Source organism: Callorhinchus milii, unplaced genomic scaffold (genome assembly GCF_018977255.1).
Source record: "Callorhinchus milii isolate IMCB2004 unplaced genomic scaffold, IMCB_Cmil_1.0 Scaffold11, whole genome shotgun sequence".
NCBI lineage: Eukaryota > Metazoa > Chordata > Chondrichthyes > Chimaeriformes > Callorhinchidae > Callorhinchus > Callorhinchus milii.
Genome location: NW_024704752.1, coordinates 12,857,516 through 12,874,933, shown reverse-complemented (window position 1 = coordinate 12,874,933; position 17,418 = coordinate 12,857,516). Strand labels below are relative to the sequence as shown.

The 17,418-nt window shown below is 41.0% G+C and overlaps 2 protein-coding genes across 6 annotated transcripts in view; one reads left to right on the top strand and one right to left on the bottom strand.

Moving 5' to 3' along the window:
* lims2 (LIM zinc finger domain containing 2) overlaps nt 1-6,731 on the top strand; it is a 28,170-nt gene extending 21,439 nt beyond the window's left edge. For 2 of the 3 annotated variants that reach the window (XM_007884624.2, XM_007884573.2), the window contains exons 5-11: nt 1,683-1,832; nt 2,336-2,486; nt 3,390-3,482; nt 3,949-3,997; nt 4,332-4,407; nt 5,055-5,165; nt 6,477-6,731. In XM_007884624.2, coding sequence (XP_007882815.1) covers nt 1,683-1,832; nt 2,336-2,486; nt 3,390-3,482; nt 3,949-3,997; nt 4,332-4,407; nt 5,055-5,165; nt 6,477-6,501 — 655 coding nt within the window. In that variant the 3' untranslated portion in view covers nt 6,502-6,731. 3 annotated transcript variants of the gene reach the window in all.
* The window catches only part of LOC103171937 (unconventional myosin-VIIa), a 46,212-nt gene that overhangs the window by 2,979 nt on the left and 25,815 nt on the right, over nt 1-17,418 (bottom strand). For 2 of the 3 annotated variants that reach the window (XM_007884849.2, XM_007884761.2), the window contains exons 35-48: nt 17,134-17,315; nt 16,906-17,018; nt 15,492-15,649; nt 14,668-14,821; nt 14,093-14,248; nt 12,787-12,892; nt 12,581-12,694; nt 12,023-12,110; nt 11,819-11,925; nt 11,242-11,427; nt 10,587-10,703; nt 9,890-9,973; nt 8,305-8,424; nt 6,711-8,061 (exon numbers count right to left, since the gene is read on the bottom strand). In XM_007884849.2, the coding sequence (XP_007883040.2) occupies nt 7,975-8,061; nt 8,305-8,424; nt 9,890-9,973; nt 10,587-10,703; nt 11,242-11,427; nt 11,819-11,925; nt 12,023-12,110; nt 12,581-12,694; nt 12,787-12,892; nt 14,093-14,248; nt 14,668-14,821; nt 15,492-15,649; nt 16,906-17,018; nt 17,134-17,315 (1,772 nt within the window). In that variant the 3' untranslated portion in view covers nt 6,711-7,974. Of the gene's footprint in view, nt 1-6,710; nt 8,062-8,304; nt 8,425-9,889; nt 9,974-10,586; nt 10,704-11,241; nt 11,428-11,818; nt 11,926-12,022; nt 12,111-12,580; nt 12,695-12,786; nt 12,893-14,092; nt 14,249-14,667; nt 14,822-15,491; nt 15,650-16,905; nt 17,019-17,133; nt 17,316-17,418 lie in introns of those variants that run through there. The other variant, XR_486886.2, reaches the window with a different exon arrangement.

Here is a 17,418-nt window from a genome sequence, read left to right as displayed (position 1 = left end):
CTCTTTCTCTGGAAATGCCACAGATGTCTCTCTCTTGACTCGGATCAGCACTGAGTATGTAACCAGGTCATTGTATAAACCCTTTCTGCAGCGCTCAGAAAGAGGTCTTAGTTAGCAGAAACGCCAGGATCACTTTATAATAATAATAATAATAATAATCCTTGCATTTGATATAGCGCTTTTCACGTCGGGAGGACGTCCCAAAGCGCTTCACAGAACACACTGTAAAGTGAATTGACTGTATATTTGTGGGCGAACGCGGCAGCCAATTGCGCATTCCTTCCATCTCACTACTCTGCCAGCCCTCCTTCCTGCAGTCTCTACTCAACTCATGTGAAATTTTTGATTCGCTGCCAATATTTACAGAATTTTTTGCCTGTTTGAGAATTCTAAACAGGTCATTTAGTCCGAGTTTGACTTAAATCCAGATGGCAGGATTTGTACATGAACTTTGCTGCCAAAGTCATTCCAATTCTGTTAAATTCGATTTATTTTTCGAACAAATTTAATAGGATTATTTGATGTAGACCTTTGCTGCCAAATTCATTCTCCCTGAATTGCTGCTCCTGTAACAGTTTGAGGTCATTTCATACCAGCAGCAATGCCACCAGGTAACTGTGCATGAGGAACAGCCATGTTACAGTAAGCTTATGGTATCAGCTTGTGGGATACTATTGGAATCACACACTGTGGACAGAGTGTGCCCACATAGACATGCCTCCCTGCTAGGGCCTGTGTACGCGCTCTTTGAATAATGATGTTTGGCAGCAAAGGGCTCGGATTTCAGTCGGGTTTGAAGTGGTCTCAAGTTTAAAAAGCAAATATTTCGCAAAATTAAAAGAAAAGACCTTGTTGGATTTTGTTCATGTGGGCAAGAAATTCCACCTGTTGTTCGTCTCAGTTACATATACAGCGACCCAGGCAGGCCAAGGAGGTGAGATGTTACAGCTGTTAGTCTCAATTTCACACACACACACCGCACATAAACACACACACACACACTTATAGACACATGCAAGTACACTTAAATGCTTCAGTATGTGCTCTTTACACTGACTTTATAGTCCTTAAGAATCCCATTTTGGTCATAATTTCTTTGGTTTCTCCTGATAAACAAGGGAAAGCAGTTCAACGTCTCACTGGAAAATTGCAATAAACCCATTTTTACCAGAGTCAGCATGTGAGGCTCCTCACAATCCAAAGACTGGTTTATGAACAAGGGTTTAGAGATGAAAGGAGAAAGATGTTGTATGGGATAAGAGCTCTTCTCATTCCCAAATAAAGTTATCTTCTGTCAAAAGCTATATGGTTCAAAACAAAGTTTAATAGAATTTGACATCTATTAATTTGTTCGAAAAATAAATCGAATTTAACAGAATTGGAATGACTTTGGCAGCAAAGTTCATGTACAAATCCTGCCATCTGGATTTAAGTCAAACTCGGACTAAATGACCTGTTTAGAATTCTCAAACAGGCAAAAAATTCTGTAAATATTGGCAACGAATCAAAAATTTCACATGAGTTGAGTAGAGACTGCAGGAAGGAGGGCTGGCAGAGTAGTGAGATGGAAGGAATGCTGGATCTGCGAGAGGGGTTAAAGGTAGATTTACTTACATATGTAAGTACAGTGGTAAAATATTTAGTAAGTTCCGGACTCTCTCACTTTGGTATTTTACCCACAGGCATCTTTGCAGACCCTGCCACAACCAGGAGAAAGCTAAGTATCTCGGCCAGTACATCTGCCAGAAATGCCACCTCATCATCGAGGAATTGCATCTGATGTACAAAAATGATGCCTATCACCCCGACCATTTCAACTGCACCCACTGTGGGTAAGTTTGGATTCCCATTTAATTCTACTTTATAAGTAGCATCAGTGTATTGGGATACTATTCCAATCTGTATATGGTGTGAGTTAGTTACTTATAACTTTGAGTGCTTACTTTCAATTGCATTGAGCTGACAGAGTTGGTCATTGTTGCTCATTTCATAGCGTTTCATGTATTCGGTTTCATTCAATAGACAGAGCTTCATGTCCCAATAGTGGGCTGTGTTAATAGAGCCTTATTTTCCATCTGCAATGCTGAGCTCATGAAGCTGTGGTTTGCATTGGTGAATGATGTCACACAGTTCATATTACCACTGGAGAGTATGTGGATCCCAGTTGTGCAGCTACCAGCTTATTGTTAATTGGATATGTTCCTTGGGCTGTGCTACAGAATCCTTCCCTTTGAATGACCTGGCTTGGCACTAAATTGATCGGATCACCAGCCAATTTGAACTGGGCACTGGAAGTGTTTCTTATCAATCGCTACCATTGGTTTGTAACACGCAGGAAGGAGCTGACTGCTGATGCTCGGGAGCTGAAGGGTGAGCTGTACTGCCTGCCCTGTCATGACAAGATGGGGATTCCGATCTGCGGAGCATGTCGACGGCCCATTGAGGGGCGAGTGGTGAACGCTCTGGGGAAGCAGTGGCATGTTGAGGTGAGTCATTGGCAGTACATTCTGTCTTTAAAATCCAGGCATCGATCTGAATACAAGTTCAAAGAGAATCAGTCACTTCAGAATAACACAAGAATGGGATACAGCAAGATTTTGGAGACCACTTTGGAAAGCAACCCAGCCAGGTTATCAATGTTTTTCACTCAACAATAGAAATTAATTCTTTAAAACACTGTTCTCAATCATTTCCAGTAATATATTTCCCCGGGGAAATTTTGGAGATCTACATCAGTGAATAAATGTAAAAATTATGTTATTACGAAGGTACTGAAAATGTTTTAACCACATTCAAGAGAAAAGTGGACAGAGCACTAAAGTAGAGAGAGAATGGGGTACAAAAGTCTTTCTGTTATTGTTTTCTACCAAAGTATCTAAGCAATCTTTGGAAAGTTTTCTATATCTTCTGGTTTATTCTTTATCCTTTGTAACTGCTCTGTGACAGTGATCAAGTATATTTCCAGTTTGTTCTCAGTACCCTTTGCCTAATCTCCGATCATTTATTTCATCCTGCTGTTGTGAGACTTCCTCATCTCTGAATCTTAGCTTTAGCCTTTCACGTTGATTTCAAGTAGACTTCTTGCTAAGCTCCGGGCATTTGTTCTTGTCCTGCAATCACGTTGCTTCCTAAACGCCAATGATTCAATCCATCCTATGCATTGGGCACTGCATTTGGTGAATGTGCTGCATTTGTTTTAAAGAATGAATTCCTATAGTATGTTAAGTTGAGCAATATGATTGACAAAGCCCTGTTTTGTCCGACTCTGTTCTGTGCTATTTCAAGGTGACTTTTCATTCTTTCTCACATGTCCTGTCATTCTGAGGAGGTTTACTGAAACAGAGAGTTCAGTGCTGGTGTTACAAGGTTCCCTATTTTCTCTCCTGCAGCATTTTGTTTGCTCAATGTGTGAAAAGCCATTCCTGGGACATCGTCACTTTGAGAGGAAAGGACTGGCCTATTGTGAGAAGCATTATAACCAGGTATTCACACATGATGTGGGGGTTTCTTTCACTTGCTTCAGTATGTTTTGTGAACATGTGCTGCTATTTGTGCAGAAGCTTGTTGCTCAATATATTATTCTCTGAGCCAGTCACTTACATTACTTCTAGTGTTTGTATTACTGTAATTACCTGGTGTGGGTGTATTGCTAACTTTGGTAAATATACATTTGCTGGTGGTACAGACTGTTGTTGCTGGATTTAAATGTTATGTTACTACAGTATAATTTCATTACAAACTGTATTACTTACTGTTCTACTAGTTGTGTTAGTGATTTTATTGATTGAATGTTATTGGGTGAATTGCAGACTTTATCAATCACTATTAAGAATTGTGTAACTGACATAGTAATTGTGAAATTACACGTGATTCATGCTCTGTTTGCAAACATGTTACTAACAGTTACTTTCTGTCTTGCTGATCCGCATCTCCATTTTATTTCCACAGTTGTTTGGAGACGTGTGTTTTCACTGTAACCATGTGATTGAAGCAGATGGTAAGAACATCCTTCTGAATCACTGCTCTGGTACCTAACATCCCAGTGTTAATAAGGAACTGATCTTTTCCCCCGTGTTCCCATCTTTCCCTGATCTATATTTTCTATTCCCAATTTTTTTCCCTATCCACTTCTGCTATTCCCATTTTTTGCTACTGACATTTTCTATTCCCTTTGCAATGGAAAGACACCTCTTGCTGTTCGCAGTAATGAGGAAAGATGTGGTAAGCTCTGATGTGCTGACACATTCCACTAACTGTAACAAGCTGAGATGCTTTAATGGTTGACTTGAAAGAGCAAACAAAGAGATAATGCTTTCTGTGTCCTGTTGCAGTGGTTTCAGCTCTGAATAAGTCCTGGTGTGTGCAATGTTTCGCCTGCTCCACCTGTAACACCAGACTCACTCTCAAGTAAGTATCCAGTAATTATTATTAGTTCATAATTTAGCTCTGAGTTCTGGCAATGTTCGTAGCCTCGTCTGTCTCTCCTCTGTCAGAATGTCAAATTCATGTTCACTGGGAGATATGAACCAATGATTCTAAGTAAGACTGATTTGAATAGATACAGTCCAGCTTCTTACTGTCAGTAACACACATTTCAAGCTCACTGTGCCATTTATTGCTTCTATTTTAGTGGACCTACAGCTGCGCCATGGGTGGCAATTAAGTGCTACATTGATATGTGAGCATCACCCATATTGCGGCATGTAGAATATGCTGGAGTATGATCAGGAATTTAAATTAATTGGATCTATCTTCCCCCGTCAACAGGCAGTTCAATCAAGTTTTCATTCTATTAGTGTAAAAGGTTTACTGCAGTTCTAAACCTAATTTGAAATTTACAAAGTGGTATTAATACTGCTGAAGTGTGCCTTTAACCCTTTGTCTAAACATTCTCTGAATCCTCTCTCTGACAGTGAATGCCGTCCCAAATCACTGAATTATAACTTGAACCGTGGGTTCCTGTATATCGATTGCCACTTGTATTTAAGTGACTGTCTAATGTGCTCTTATTTTTCTGATTCATGCGATGTAAGTTGCTATTGTGACTTTTGTAGGAATAAGTTTGTGGAGTTTGAAATGAAGCCCGTGTGTAAGCGATGCTATGAGAAGTTCCCCTTGGAGCTGAAGAAACGTCTGAAGAAACTCTCTGACATGAAAACCCGGAAGTAAGCTGCACACAGAATGTTTCATTGCTCTCAAACCTGTGTACTTTATCACATTCCCTCTCTGCTCAATGACACCCAATGCCTGATGTCCATGACGTACAGAACACATCCCCAACAAATCTGAACCAGCATCCATTGTATATAAGGAAAAAGCAGACAGGTTTAACTGACACAAACATCTTATACATAGTCTTTATGACCATCCTCTGGGACCCGGGCTTGAATCTAACCTTAATTGATGAAATAAATGTTTTAATTGTTCTCCAACCGACATAAGAATCCAAAGTGAACATTTAGGGAGTCTCAACGCAAAACTGCACACTGTACTTAATAATTGGTACCAGATTTTCAGTCCCAGTAAGAAAATAATTGGTATGAGTAATGGAAAAAGAGGATTACTGTATGGGGCTAGGTTCGGAACCAGAAGGGAGGTTCTAACCTTGCAATTCCTGACCTGAGCATAACTAATATTGCAATGTAAAGGGAACTTGACCTTGCAACAAGAGCCCTGCACATCAGTCCTGAGAGAGATAATGGGAATGGAATAGATAGGAGGTTTATCATAAATCTAACCTATGTTATACTTGACATGGGAATGTTTGATGGGACAGTGCAGTCCAAAATTTAACGTCCATCTAACCTATGCTACTCTTGATCGGGGACTGTGAATAGGACAATGCAGAGCAAGTCTTCATACTGTAGCCAACTTAGGTTGCAAACAAATTGATGTAGCAGGAACTGACATGATCATTTTGATTTTAAAAAATCCCCAAAAACGTTAAAAATACAGTTAGACTGTGAGTGGATGAAATGTGTGGAGAGGAAATCTGCAATGTTGGGGTTTGTGGCAGGTGTCATCCAGACACGGGAAGCTTGGTGTCAGTTGTGGAGAAAGGTGACCTCAGAAGATACCCTTTAGGGAGATTCGGGACAATCAGTAAAATTACTAGCTCCTGGTGTTGTAAACTTCTGGGATGATCTGCTGGACTTGACAGCAATGAGAACTGTTTTTTCCCCCAAACCAAATGTAGCATATACATTTCCCAGCTGTGTAAACCTAATATTGTAACATTTATAATGCTGTTTATAGCCCTGGTCTATATTTGGACCAGTCGTGGGCCTAAGTAAGCTTAATAAACTGCTGCTTGTGTTCTGGTTGAGATAAATCATAATTGCTTCAATAGAATGTTTGATCCAGGTCACTTGAAAAACTTGCGTCTGTTTGAATCGTGTAACGGATGAGACGCTGATTTAACTTCTCATCCAAAAGTTGCACCTCTAACATATCATTCCCCCATTACTGTCCTGAAGACTCAGCCTCCAATTGTCAGCTTGAACCCTCAACTTCTGATTTAGAGGAGAGAGTGCTACCAAGAGAGGCAAGCTCACACACATATTCATGAGGAATCCTCACTGCCAGTCGAGCAAAGGAGACTTTCATCTTGATTAGTTTAAATTAATAAACACCGTGAAGAACCTCAAGATGTTTCTGCATTATCGGCGCTGGAGCAAACGTATGGATTGTTTATTATTAAGGAAAGGGCATTTCATTTTGAAACTATTTTATTTCATGATTCCCAAATACAAAGAATCTTGGCCGCAGCACTAAACAATGCACGAGTCATAGAAATTCAGCAATGCAGTAATATTGACACGTTCAATGAATTCCGTATAATGAAAGGCAATGAATCCATACAGAGAAAACAGTGTCCTAGGCTCTCTGAAAGGCTGAGTTCAGATGATAACACAGTAAAACCACATATTTCCACTTAGCACACTGTCCGTTGAATTGAAAATACAAAATGATTCATTGAACCCATCTTCTGGTTCGATGGGGATTGAAGTCTACAGCTCAGTATATTTTCTCTCTCACTGAGCACACAAGTTAAAAAAATCACATGGGATCATCATAATCACAGGTGGTGAAAACTGAACAGTTCCACAATTGCTCCCAGTCGGACTTGTCCACAGTTGGACACTTGGGAATCACACAGATCTATAATTGTACACATACATCCATGTTCCCTAGGCCCCATTTGCAGACATCTGCAGTCATGTTGTTGGAAACTGCCCAGCTATGTAATCAGACTGGGCCCCACATAAATGTTCAAGTGCACGTAGACTGGCTTTCACTCCTTCAGACAGGGTGAATGATCAGCTACAGATATTCAGGGTACAACTGTCCACATAGACGGCATGAAAGATGTTCTACATTGACACCACCTTTACCTGTATTTGCTTTTTCTGCTTTGTATACATTAGGGATCCAATGTTTTTTTCTGACAGTATGTAAGTTACTGTATGTATTTTACACAATGGCTATCTTTATATAAATATATACTGTACATGAAGGCAAACCCTGTGGCCCTTTGTCTCTGCTGTGAAAGGTAATGTGGGTAAGGGTACATATAATAATAATAATGTGTAATGATGAGAGTGTAGCGGTGCTGTGGTGAGTAATAATAGGGCTAATGGGTAGGTGGAGGTCTATTTATGTGGGTTTGGGTAAACACAGAGTAGGGAGCAGAGGAAAATGTTTAAAAGCACAAAAAGGGGCCAAGGCCTCGATTAAAAAAAAATCTATCAATATCAATCACTTCAGGAGCAAGTCACAATTGATTGAACTCTGATCACATTGTCTGTTAGAAAAATGCTGTTCCACAGTATTCTCACAGGTTGATTTCAAGTACAATTCTACCGGGATTCGACGGGTGGGTAAGAATTGGGGGGAAAAGAGGAGGAAAGGCACCTTTATTCTGAGCATTTCCATGGCACTAGTAGTTTTGAGTCCAAAGCATCCCATTTCACATCAGGCTGCGTATCGGGCTGTTCGTTGTTTAACAGAAGGTAAATACATGCTGACGTAGGATGTCAGGAGGTCATCCATTTTGTAACCCTTTAATCATATAGACAAACGGTTAATAATATTCATAATAATCCTTGCATTTGATATAGCGCCTTATCACGTCTTTGAGACGTCTGAAAGCGCTCACAGAATATACTGTAAATTGAATGGACTGTATATTTTGTGGGCGAAACGCGGCAGCCAATTGCGCAGTTAAGGAGCTGAATCAAGTAAGAACGAGATTAACAGTTCAGTGCACGTTATCTTTCCTAATGACTAAGGGACTGTCCTTACCAGAGAAGTCTCACAGAGAAGCTTTCCACCTCGCATCAGATTGCCCGCTGACATGTGGAAGTACGTGCTTCCGCTGCACCAGTTGGAGATTTTGTTAAACGGATGAGTCACTAAAGTTTCCTGGAGGGAGAGCACAGAGAAATGTCAGAAATCCAAACCCTGTGCAACAACAAGCTGGGATGATGTTGATGTTGAGTTCCGAGAGATCACAGAAACAACATCACACTCTAAAATGTTGATGATAGAGAAACTACTGCAAAACAGAGAGCACTTCACTCAACTGATCATCAAGGCAAAATCACCACCGGTATCATACTGATCGAAGGCTGTGGTCTACTAATAAATCACAACATGGTAATTTCTTTGAGGGCATTGTTGCTATAATATGTGTAATACATCTCTAATTCACAGTCTCTGGCATGTTAACAAACCAAAGAGACCAGACTGACCTCATTGTCCTCGGGCTAGGGTAATGAGAAATTAGCTGAGATCCCGTTCCTATCCATTAACAACTAGCAGAAGGAATGTTTGTCTGGAGACGCTGTGAGGATCAGATCAGCTCAGAGTTGATCAAACACAATGCCGGCATTTGTGCTTAAACTTGCACATGAGAAACGGCAACTTACTGAAGCACCAGAGGGAGAGGTGGCACCTGTGGAACCATAGCCACCAATTTTAGGTGAAGAGATGAGATAAACAGAGAGAAAACCAGGAGTTTCTCAATTTAGTGATTTAATTGAAGTATTTTAGGGTGAACGCTTCCTCTTGCAGTTAAACGGAACAATTTGATGATGTGGGGGCAAGGAAACACAATTCTAAGCATAGCTTAACATGAACAAAGTGATGTTACACTTTGCAACAGAATTAAAAAGTTGGCCACTGAGATATGAATAACGCAGGTAAAGACGGAAGGGCGTGCATTGATTCACTAGTTCTAGTTGGCCTGAATCGAGCTGTGTGCGGAGGTGAATGATATCCAGGGGAAGCAGATTACTCGCTTTGCAGGCACTTTCGCATCTCTTTCATCTGCTTCTGAACTCCAGTTCCCCAGCAAAACAGCAACCAACAGCTGGACATTTTTTTTTCCACAGAGCCTTGAAGTGTAGCAAATCGTTTTCCAGTAAATTGCATGGCTATAACCCATGACACACAAAGAAAGGCTCACTTTACTTCCAACCCCAGCAGGCGCCTGGCACCGACCAAGATCTAAAGTCACCAAAGAGGCAATAGCATCACAGCCAATCTGCCAGCGGGCACATGTGACTGAAATTTACACCCACTGCAGTAATCTATGAACCGAGTGTGATACACTTATGTTGGTTTTATTCACCCCCAAAACGTTCAGTCAAGGCCCCAAATGCAAACAAAGCTGGATCATAAAAATATGCCTTCAAGAGCCATTGTTAGTCACCTGCTGCTAACTTTGTTAATAGACTTGGTCAGTGAGTGAACTAAAATGTTCAGAATCAATCCACTCACAGATTTAAATGCCTATAAATCTGCCAGTATTAAGCGATTGTACAACTTGTGCAGATCTATGCTCCTTCGTGTTCCCTGTTCTCACAGAGCCCAATTTGCTTGTTACCTTTGTTCTGGGGTTCATCAGTATCACTCCTTGCTTGTTGATGGCTATCCGCACAATTTCTGGAAAACCAGGTTCAGAGGTTTGCTAGAAATGATAGAGTAGTGATGTATTAATATCTCAGGAGGTATGAGAGTATAATACTGTTAAAATTTGCATGAACCTTCCACTCCGTGGGATTCTCATAATTCTAGTTCATGAATGCACACAGGACACACATACGCGCATACTCACACACACACATACACACACTAACATCTGAGAGAGTCCAACTCAGCAGGCAGAAAGGAAAGTGGCAGAGAAAGTGAAGAGGAAAAGAAGAGAAACTGACTGTGTGAAGAGGAGCTGAAGATCCGACACTGACTGCATAGAGGAAGGAATAAGATTAGAACAGGATTTGGGCAGCTTTTGGAACAGAAAATCACTGCATCACGCGCTTAAAGATCACATATTGACAGACGAATTGCACCTTTAAATAAATATCACAAACTCGGATCGAACTCATAGTGTTCATGATTTCTAAGCAAACTTTTGTCCTGCATTTGCAATGGAAAAACCCACTGTCAGCGTAGAATGAAAAGTTTGATAAACTTAAACTGCAATGGAAATTCAGTTCAATTAAATATTTTTCTGATCAGCTGCACATTATTTCGTGGCTGCAGAAAGTAGTTTTCCACTGCCAGGACGTGTAACACAGTACCTTCACTTCGAAGAAAGCTGATCCGAAAGTGGGCAAACGGAACACGAATTTGAGAAAAGACACCTTCACATCTTCTGTTGATTTACTAGCGTGTTTGTTGTATGCCGCGACAATTGCCTGGGGAGGAAATCGAATGAGGAATTATTGAAGATACATATACAGAAGCCCTTCGGTTATCTCCTGAAACCCTGAGAGAGCAGGATTCTTGCAGGATTCGCACAGGATTCAGGTCTGAGTCACCAGGACGAGTTTCTCGTTTTGTCTCTCACTCTATGAGGATGAAGTTAGAACGTTGAAGAAATTGCCCCACAACATCTCATTCTAAATTATTCTCCAGGATTCAAAGCACGCAAAACAAAACTATAAATATGAATATGCCTCAGACCCATTGTAACACTCCCTGAATAAAACCATAGCTCTCATTATAACAATCCCTGAATAATGCTTCCTTTCCAAAGTGGCCTCCTTCTGTACTGAAATGTCAGTGATTCTATACTATCAGACTTTTTTGTACTGATACAACCATTTAGATAATGAGAAATTCTGTCAGGATTACGTTAATAAGTATCATCGGCCCTGCAACGTGTCAATCAGTGGTTGTCTGGGGAGGGTCCCTATCTGTCCAGCAGAAACAAGCGAGATGGTTGAAATTTACCTTCTTCCATTCCTCTGCTGACATCGCCCGAACCATGTCTTCAGGAACCAACTCCTTCAGCATTTTAGGAATATTAACAAACTGGAACCTGTCGTTGTCAAACTTTGCTTTATAAAGGAATGCACCCATCTGAACTGCATCTTCCTTAGTGCACTGGTGGTAACCTCGCAAGTATTTCGGTAGTTCCTAGGGTAAAGGAAATGAATGCATCACTGAACGCAAATGCTCGCGGTTTAAAGAAGTGTCGAAAAATATGTAAACCAAAACACTACAAGGCTTTGAAACAGCACAATGGATTCCTTCACATCACTGATGAACTGGTGAAATAACTTCAGTATCCAGCAGTTCAAACTTTGAATGGAATTATTTTTCGCTTAGAATGGTAGGGCGGGCGGGGGGTGAGGAGAGTCACTCTTTGGTAGTGTGGAGGGTTCAAACTATGGCAGTGAATTTGGATGTGCCCTTCAATTAGCCAAAAGTACTTGTTCTATTTCGTCATCCAGTGAGACAAGTGTTAGTTATCAATCCAAACCACACAACCACAAATGATTTTCCTCGGAGCTCGTGAGTCCCTTACCTGTGGGAAATGGAAGATCAAATCTGCTTTGAGATCCCGACCAGGAACTATATTCAGCCACAGCTTCCTCAAGAACAACACCTGGTATGGCATTGAGACAGATGCACCTGTGGAATCACAGCAAAACATATTGTAGCATTCCGAGCTGTCAAAATAGGCTTCATTTTTAGGCTCTTCTATTCCTGTTGGGTCAGAGCTACATACCGTCCTTTACTGGCTTGTCTCTCTTTGCCCAATCTGTCACTTTCCTCACATAATCAAAGAAGAAATCCCCTTCAGGAATACTCATCACCTGGAGGCAGAAACAACAGAGTCAGAGAAGTAATACACATTATCCTATACATGAGACAACAGGCTTATCTGTTGGAACACTGCACAAGTGTCACTTTCCTAACTCATTTTCACTCAGGTACCATATAATTATTATACCCCCAAAAACAGCCACACAATACACGTTTCATACCGTAACCACATAATGCAGGTTGCATACATCAGCAATGCAGTGGAGATTAAACATCATTCATGGAAACCGTAAAGGGGAACACATGTTGATATAATAATAAATAATAATAATCCTTGAATTTGATATAGCGCCTTATCACGTCTTTGAGACATCTCAAAGTGCTTCACAGAATATACTGTCAAGTGAACTGACTGTATATTTTGTGATGCATAATTTCAGGAGTGCTGATAATTTTGAAACTTTAGTCTGTGGACGTCAACAGTAAGTAAAGGAAAGAATGCAGTGTGTTGTTATGTTACCTTGTCAGCCACTTTCACAAACAGACTGAGGCCATCAGAAGCGTTGAGGTTCAACTTCTTGGTGATATTTGCACAGAGTTCTTTCGCTTTGGTGCTGGTGAAAACCTCGAAAATCTGCCGGAAAGGAAAGTGAATTTGAACGCAGGCGGTTACGTCAAACTCAAGTTAAACTGAAGGGAAGTACTGCGGACAAATCCCTCCCTCACCTCGCTGGTGTCATTCGGGAAGTAGATCTTGTGTAGGATCTTGGTGCTCCAGTGCTGGATGGCCTCCACCTCCACCATGTGGGGCAGCTCCTTACGAGCACCACTCCTATCAGAGAACACAGAAAGCAGTGAAAAGAGGGAGAAGCAATTAACGTATTGCCTCAGACAGATTACACTCCATTTCTTCTAAATTACAGGAATTTTTTTTTCATCCGCCATACGACAATTCATGTTATATTCTTTCGTACTTGGATTAAATGATCAGTTAACACTGAGTCTGTAGGTGTACGTGTAATGACACATGTAGATATATCTACTTATAATCCAGTAGAGACTCTGACTTTAATTATTAATCCTCTTATCTCTGAACTCAAATACACTATTCACACTAGTTGGTGTTGCGGGGAAGGGCATATTCTAAATTACAGGTGTTATTCCCTGTTACAGTCATCTTTTCTCACAGGGAGTGCAAATCCACCATTGTGTTCGACATACGTCAGGAAATCTGAACTGGTGTTAATATTGCCCGAATGAGACTTGGGGACCGAAGCTGCAATCGACAAAAATTCACCAATCTGTGTGGGTGATTCTCCTCTGGTCAGTGAACGAAATGTCCTCGGCCACTTCAGCTTCAAATGGGATCCCGTTACAAGTTCAGACTGTGAAGATGGGTAAATTTACCGACAATCCCCCTCAATGAAGGGAATTCTATTTCCTACCTGACAGGAAGATTGATTCAGTGGGATCCTATTTCTTTACAGTTAAATTGCTTAATTAACAACTCCGATAACTCTGCGCATGTGAAGCTCTCAGCCCCGCTGTACAACATTGCCAGGTCCAGAGTTCAATAGTTCAGAAATACTTGAGCTCACAGCATACATCCTGCTTAACTCAACTCACTGGCTCATACTGAAGTAAAATGCAATATTGCCGGGTGGAAAATGACTATCCCTCAGGGTGGACTTTGACGCTGTAGTGTGAAAAGAAACAATTCCGCGTTCTCAGGAGACTTTTGCTAAATACGAAAGGCTAACATATCCATGTGGAACATCCAACCCCACTGAGTACAAGCGACTACAGTACTGCACACAACCTCTGCTAATTGCCTAGCAAAAACGGACTGATCGAGAGTTCAATTGAAGAGACGCCCTCCTGAACCTTGAGTCAGAGCTCCAGTTGCTTTACAAGCAGGAGCATCCAGCACTGGTGCAGAAGTTTGCCCTTTAACCCTATCTCTTTTGCTTTGTAACCCTTTCAGCACCGCAATGATACACGATACACACCAACGCCCATTCACTTCATTTACCTCTTAATTTTGTGCAATCGCTGAATACATTCAGCAGCTAGCTGGTCCTTCCGACGTGTTTCCAGGAACTTCTGGACGTGAGGTTGCAGCACTGGGCTGGGAAAGAAGAGGCCGGTACAAAGCCACAGCAGTTGCCAACCCATTTCAATACTGTACCTAGGAGCGGGACAGAATGAAAGCCATTATTAGCATCCAGTTACCTGCTACTGTCAATTTCAGACGTTCTCTCATCCACATAGGTGTGGTTGTAATAATAATAATCCTTGCATTTGATATAGCGCCTCATCAGGTCTTCAAGGCATCTCAAAGCACCTCACAAAATACCCTGTAAAGTGAATTGACTGTATGTTTTGTGGGTGAAACGTGGCAGCCAATTGCAGACAGCAGTGTTCCACAAACAAGTATTAAAATTATTATTTTCAATTTTTTCAATTTATTTATTTGTTTATTTTTGAAGGGATTATTACCGCTGGAAAAGCGATCCAACAAATCACTAGTTGGAATACATAGGCTTAATAAGGATCCTTATTGAGGCCACTTGTGCCAACTCCCACTGGCAATTTGTGCGCCAGTACCTGTTGTTGTTATCTGTCATCTGCTTCAGGATCTGGCAGTAGATCTCATCCTGGATTGATTCCTCCTGCATTGCTGCAAAGAAAATCTGATCGGTCAACTCACTGGCTGCCTTGGCTTGCTTGGCTGGATAATCCCCCATATACTTCATTATGGGTGAGACGCTGGTTAAGAAAAGCGCACATAAGTGGGAACAAGTAACAATTAAGAAAATTCCCATGTTGCTTGGTCTGGGTGAAGGAGCCAAATATACAGTCAATTCACTTTACAATCTATTCTGTGAAGCTCTTTGAGACGTCTCAATGACTTGATAAGGCGCTATACCAAGTGCGAGAATTATTATTATTATTATTAAGGCACCGGTCACTGGTGAAAGAGATTATCAGACTAAACTAGACTGATGATGCTGGTGTATGACAGTCTGACTGAAAATATTTAATTGCAACTAATTCCCCCTTCCAGCTGGATACTGCTTTCTTCGACTCCTTTATAAGGACAACAGCCTAGCTATAGTCTAGCCCTAATGAACACAGTAGTATGTCTCTTCCCTCCCCATCCCCCAATGTGGATGAAACTGATGATCCCCTCGCCAAAGCGTAGGCAGATTAGTTCCTCCCTCCTTCTTCTCCTCCCTGAATTTGGCAGAGTAACGAATGTGTCTGTTGCTCCTCAAACCTCAATAACAGCCGTTAGGAGCAACCCCTCAATTAAACCTTATTCTATCCTTGTTTGGCAGCCGTGACCTTAAGATGCTTCACTCTTTCATGGTGTAGCTGATCTGCAGAGCAGATGGAGTGTCCTGGTGATTGTGTGACTGAAAGGATATCAATGAAAGCTTGGCAGGCCTCCCGCACCATGTCTGGATCTGCGCAGATTCTCTTCAGTAAAGGGAGTTTGAGAGGTTCACGAGAACAAGCCCAAATTCGGTCCTTTGCTCGAGCCTTTGGAAGCACCACTCTGCTCACAGACTCTTTTGCTGGAGGTCTAATTCGAGGAGAGAAGGGAAAAAATATCACATTAACACTGCTCCAGCTATCTTAATAATTCAATTGCTGGGAAATGTCTTATTCCCTAGATACAATCTAAATGAACCATATAACTCAGCCTTAAATGTTAACCACTAGAAACCCTCAGTCTAGACTGGAATTGAATCCAAAGTTCCAAGGATAAGATAGTGATTTAACTAACTGCTTTACCCAGTCCCACTTCAGGGACATGAACTCTGAGTTGTTTTTGAATCAGGGCATACAGAAATGAAAGGACGGTTTCTAACTCAAACGTTATCAGAGATCTGAAACACGTGTGCAATAGGACATCAATGCAAACAGTCAGCAGTCACCGTACAGGGAAATTAATGCAATTCTTTATCAGAGGTATATTTGGGTGAAGCATTAGGGGTTAGTTGTCTCAATAGAAATCAGTTCTTGACACAAGTTGCTTATGATGCACTATGGGTGTGCTGTTGTACTGCTATGAATTCTGGATACAACAAAAATTGCTGAACATTCCTATCTTGCTAATAACCTCTGTAACCTTAGCTATTGTGAAATGGGAATGTCAGCAACCTTAAAGTTAAGTGATGTCTGTGTGAGTCCTATAATTACTATTTGCGCACAGTCAATCCAATTTGCAGTATATCCTGTGAAGTGCTTTGAGACGTCTCGACAATGTGATAAGGCACTACATCAAATGCAACAATTATTATTATAATTACTTTAACATCGTTGATCATGTCTGTTGCAGGGATGGAAAAAGGGGGATGTGTAACCAGATGGTCTATCTAGATGCAGAAGTAAAGTAATGAATCGGTTGGTGACCAGATAATTTGTGAAGCAAGAATAGATCAGGAATGTAGTAATCAATTACATATAAGATGATATGCCATAAAAGATGTAACGCGATTAGATACTGGTTGGTGTAGGCAGTTGACCACAATGAGATGGTATCTGGCAGATTGTGGAAGGGGAAGTTGAACACGTGGGAAGTTCCAAGTTCCTGTGTATAAATATCGTGCACTAAGTAGTCTAAAGTTAGAACAAACCTGGGAAAGCTAGAAAACGAGAAGGTACAATTTATAGAAAAATAAGTCATCGTTATTCACTAATATTCTGACCTCCAGATTGGTAATTATATCTTTCCGTATCATTAATACTGCCATATAAAATTATGGTCTCTGTGAGCTTGATTAACTTGGTGTCCGAACATCCATTGACAATTCACGTCAACATATCAATATTAACCTGAAATGATCATAGGAGAATTCCTCTAGTGTATATAGCTTGATCTTCACGTCTGGCTCCTCCACCTTTCGTGCTGCTTCTCGCCGTTGATCAGGGGACATAAGTATCAAGTTCTGTTAGTTAAACAAAGGTAGTTGGTCAGTGCCCTCCTCTGTATTATTTTGGTATATCTAACAGCTTGATATAATTCTATCAGTCCTTGTGTCAATAGACTGTAGAGACTCTTACCAGCACTTCCGGTGAGGGTTTCATAAGAGTAGGAATGATCCAGATAAGGTCCAGAGAGACATTGCCAGATTGGTTGGTGCGTTCATTCCTCCCTTGAACCCAGGCACTGTGCTCAGATATCTCCTCGTCTTTAAACAACGTAATCAAATCACCTTTCTCAATTTTTAGGAATATGGGATCATCTGAAAGAAAAAAAGGAGCAGCGTTTAGAACTTGTAAAGGACGATAGACCTGGGATGGTCACAGCTCAGATATACAGTCAGACTAAACAGGTAGTCACTGCAC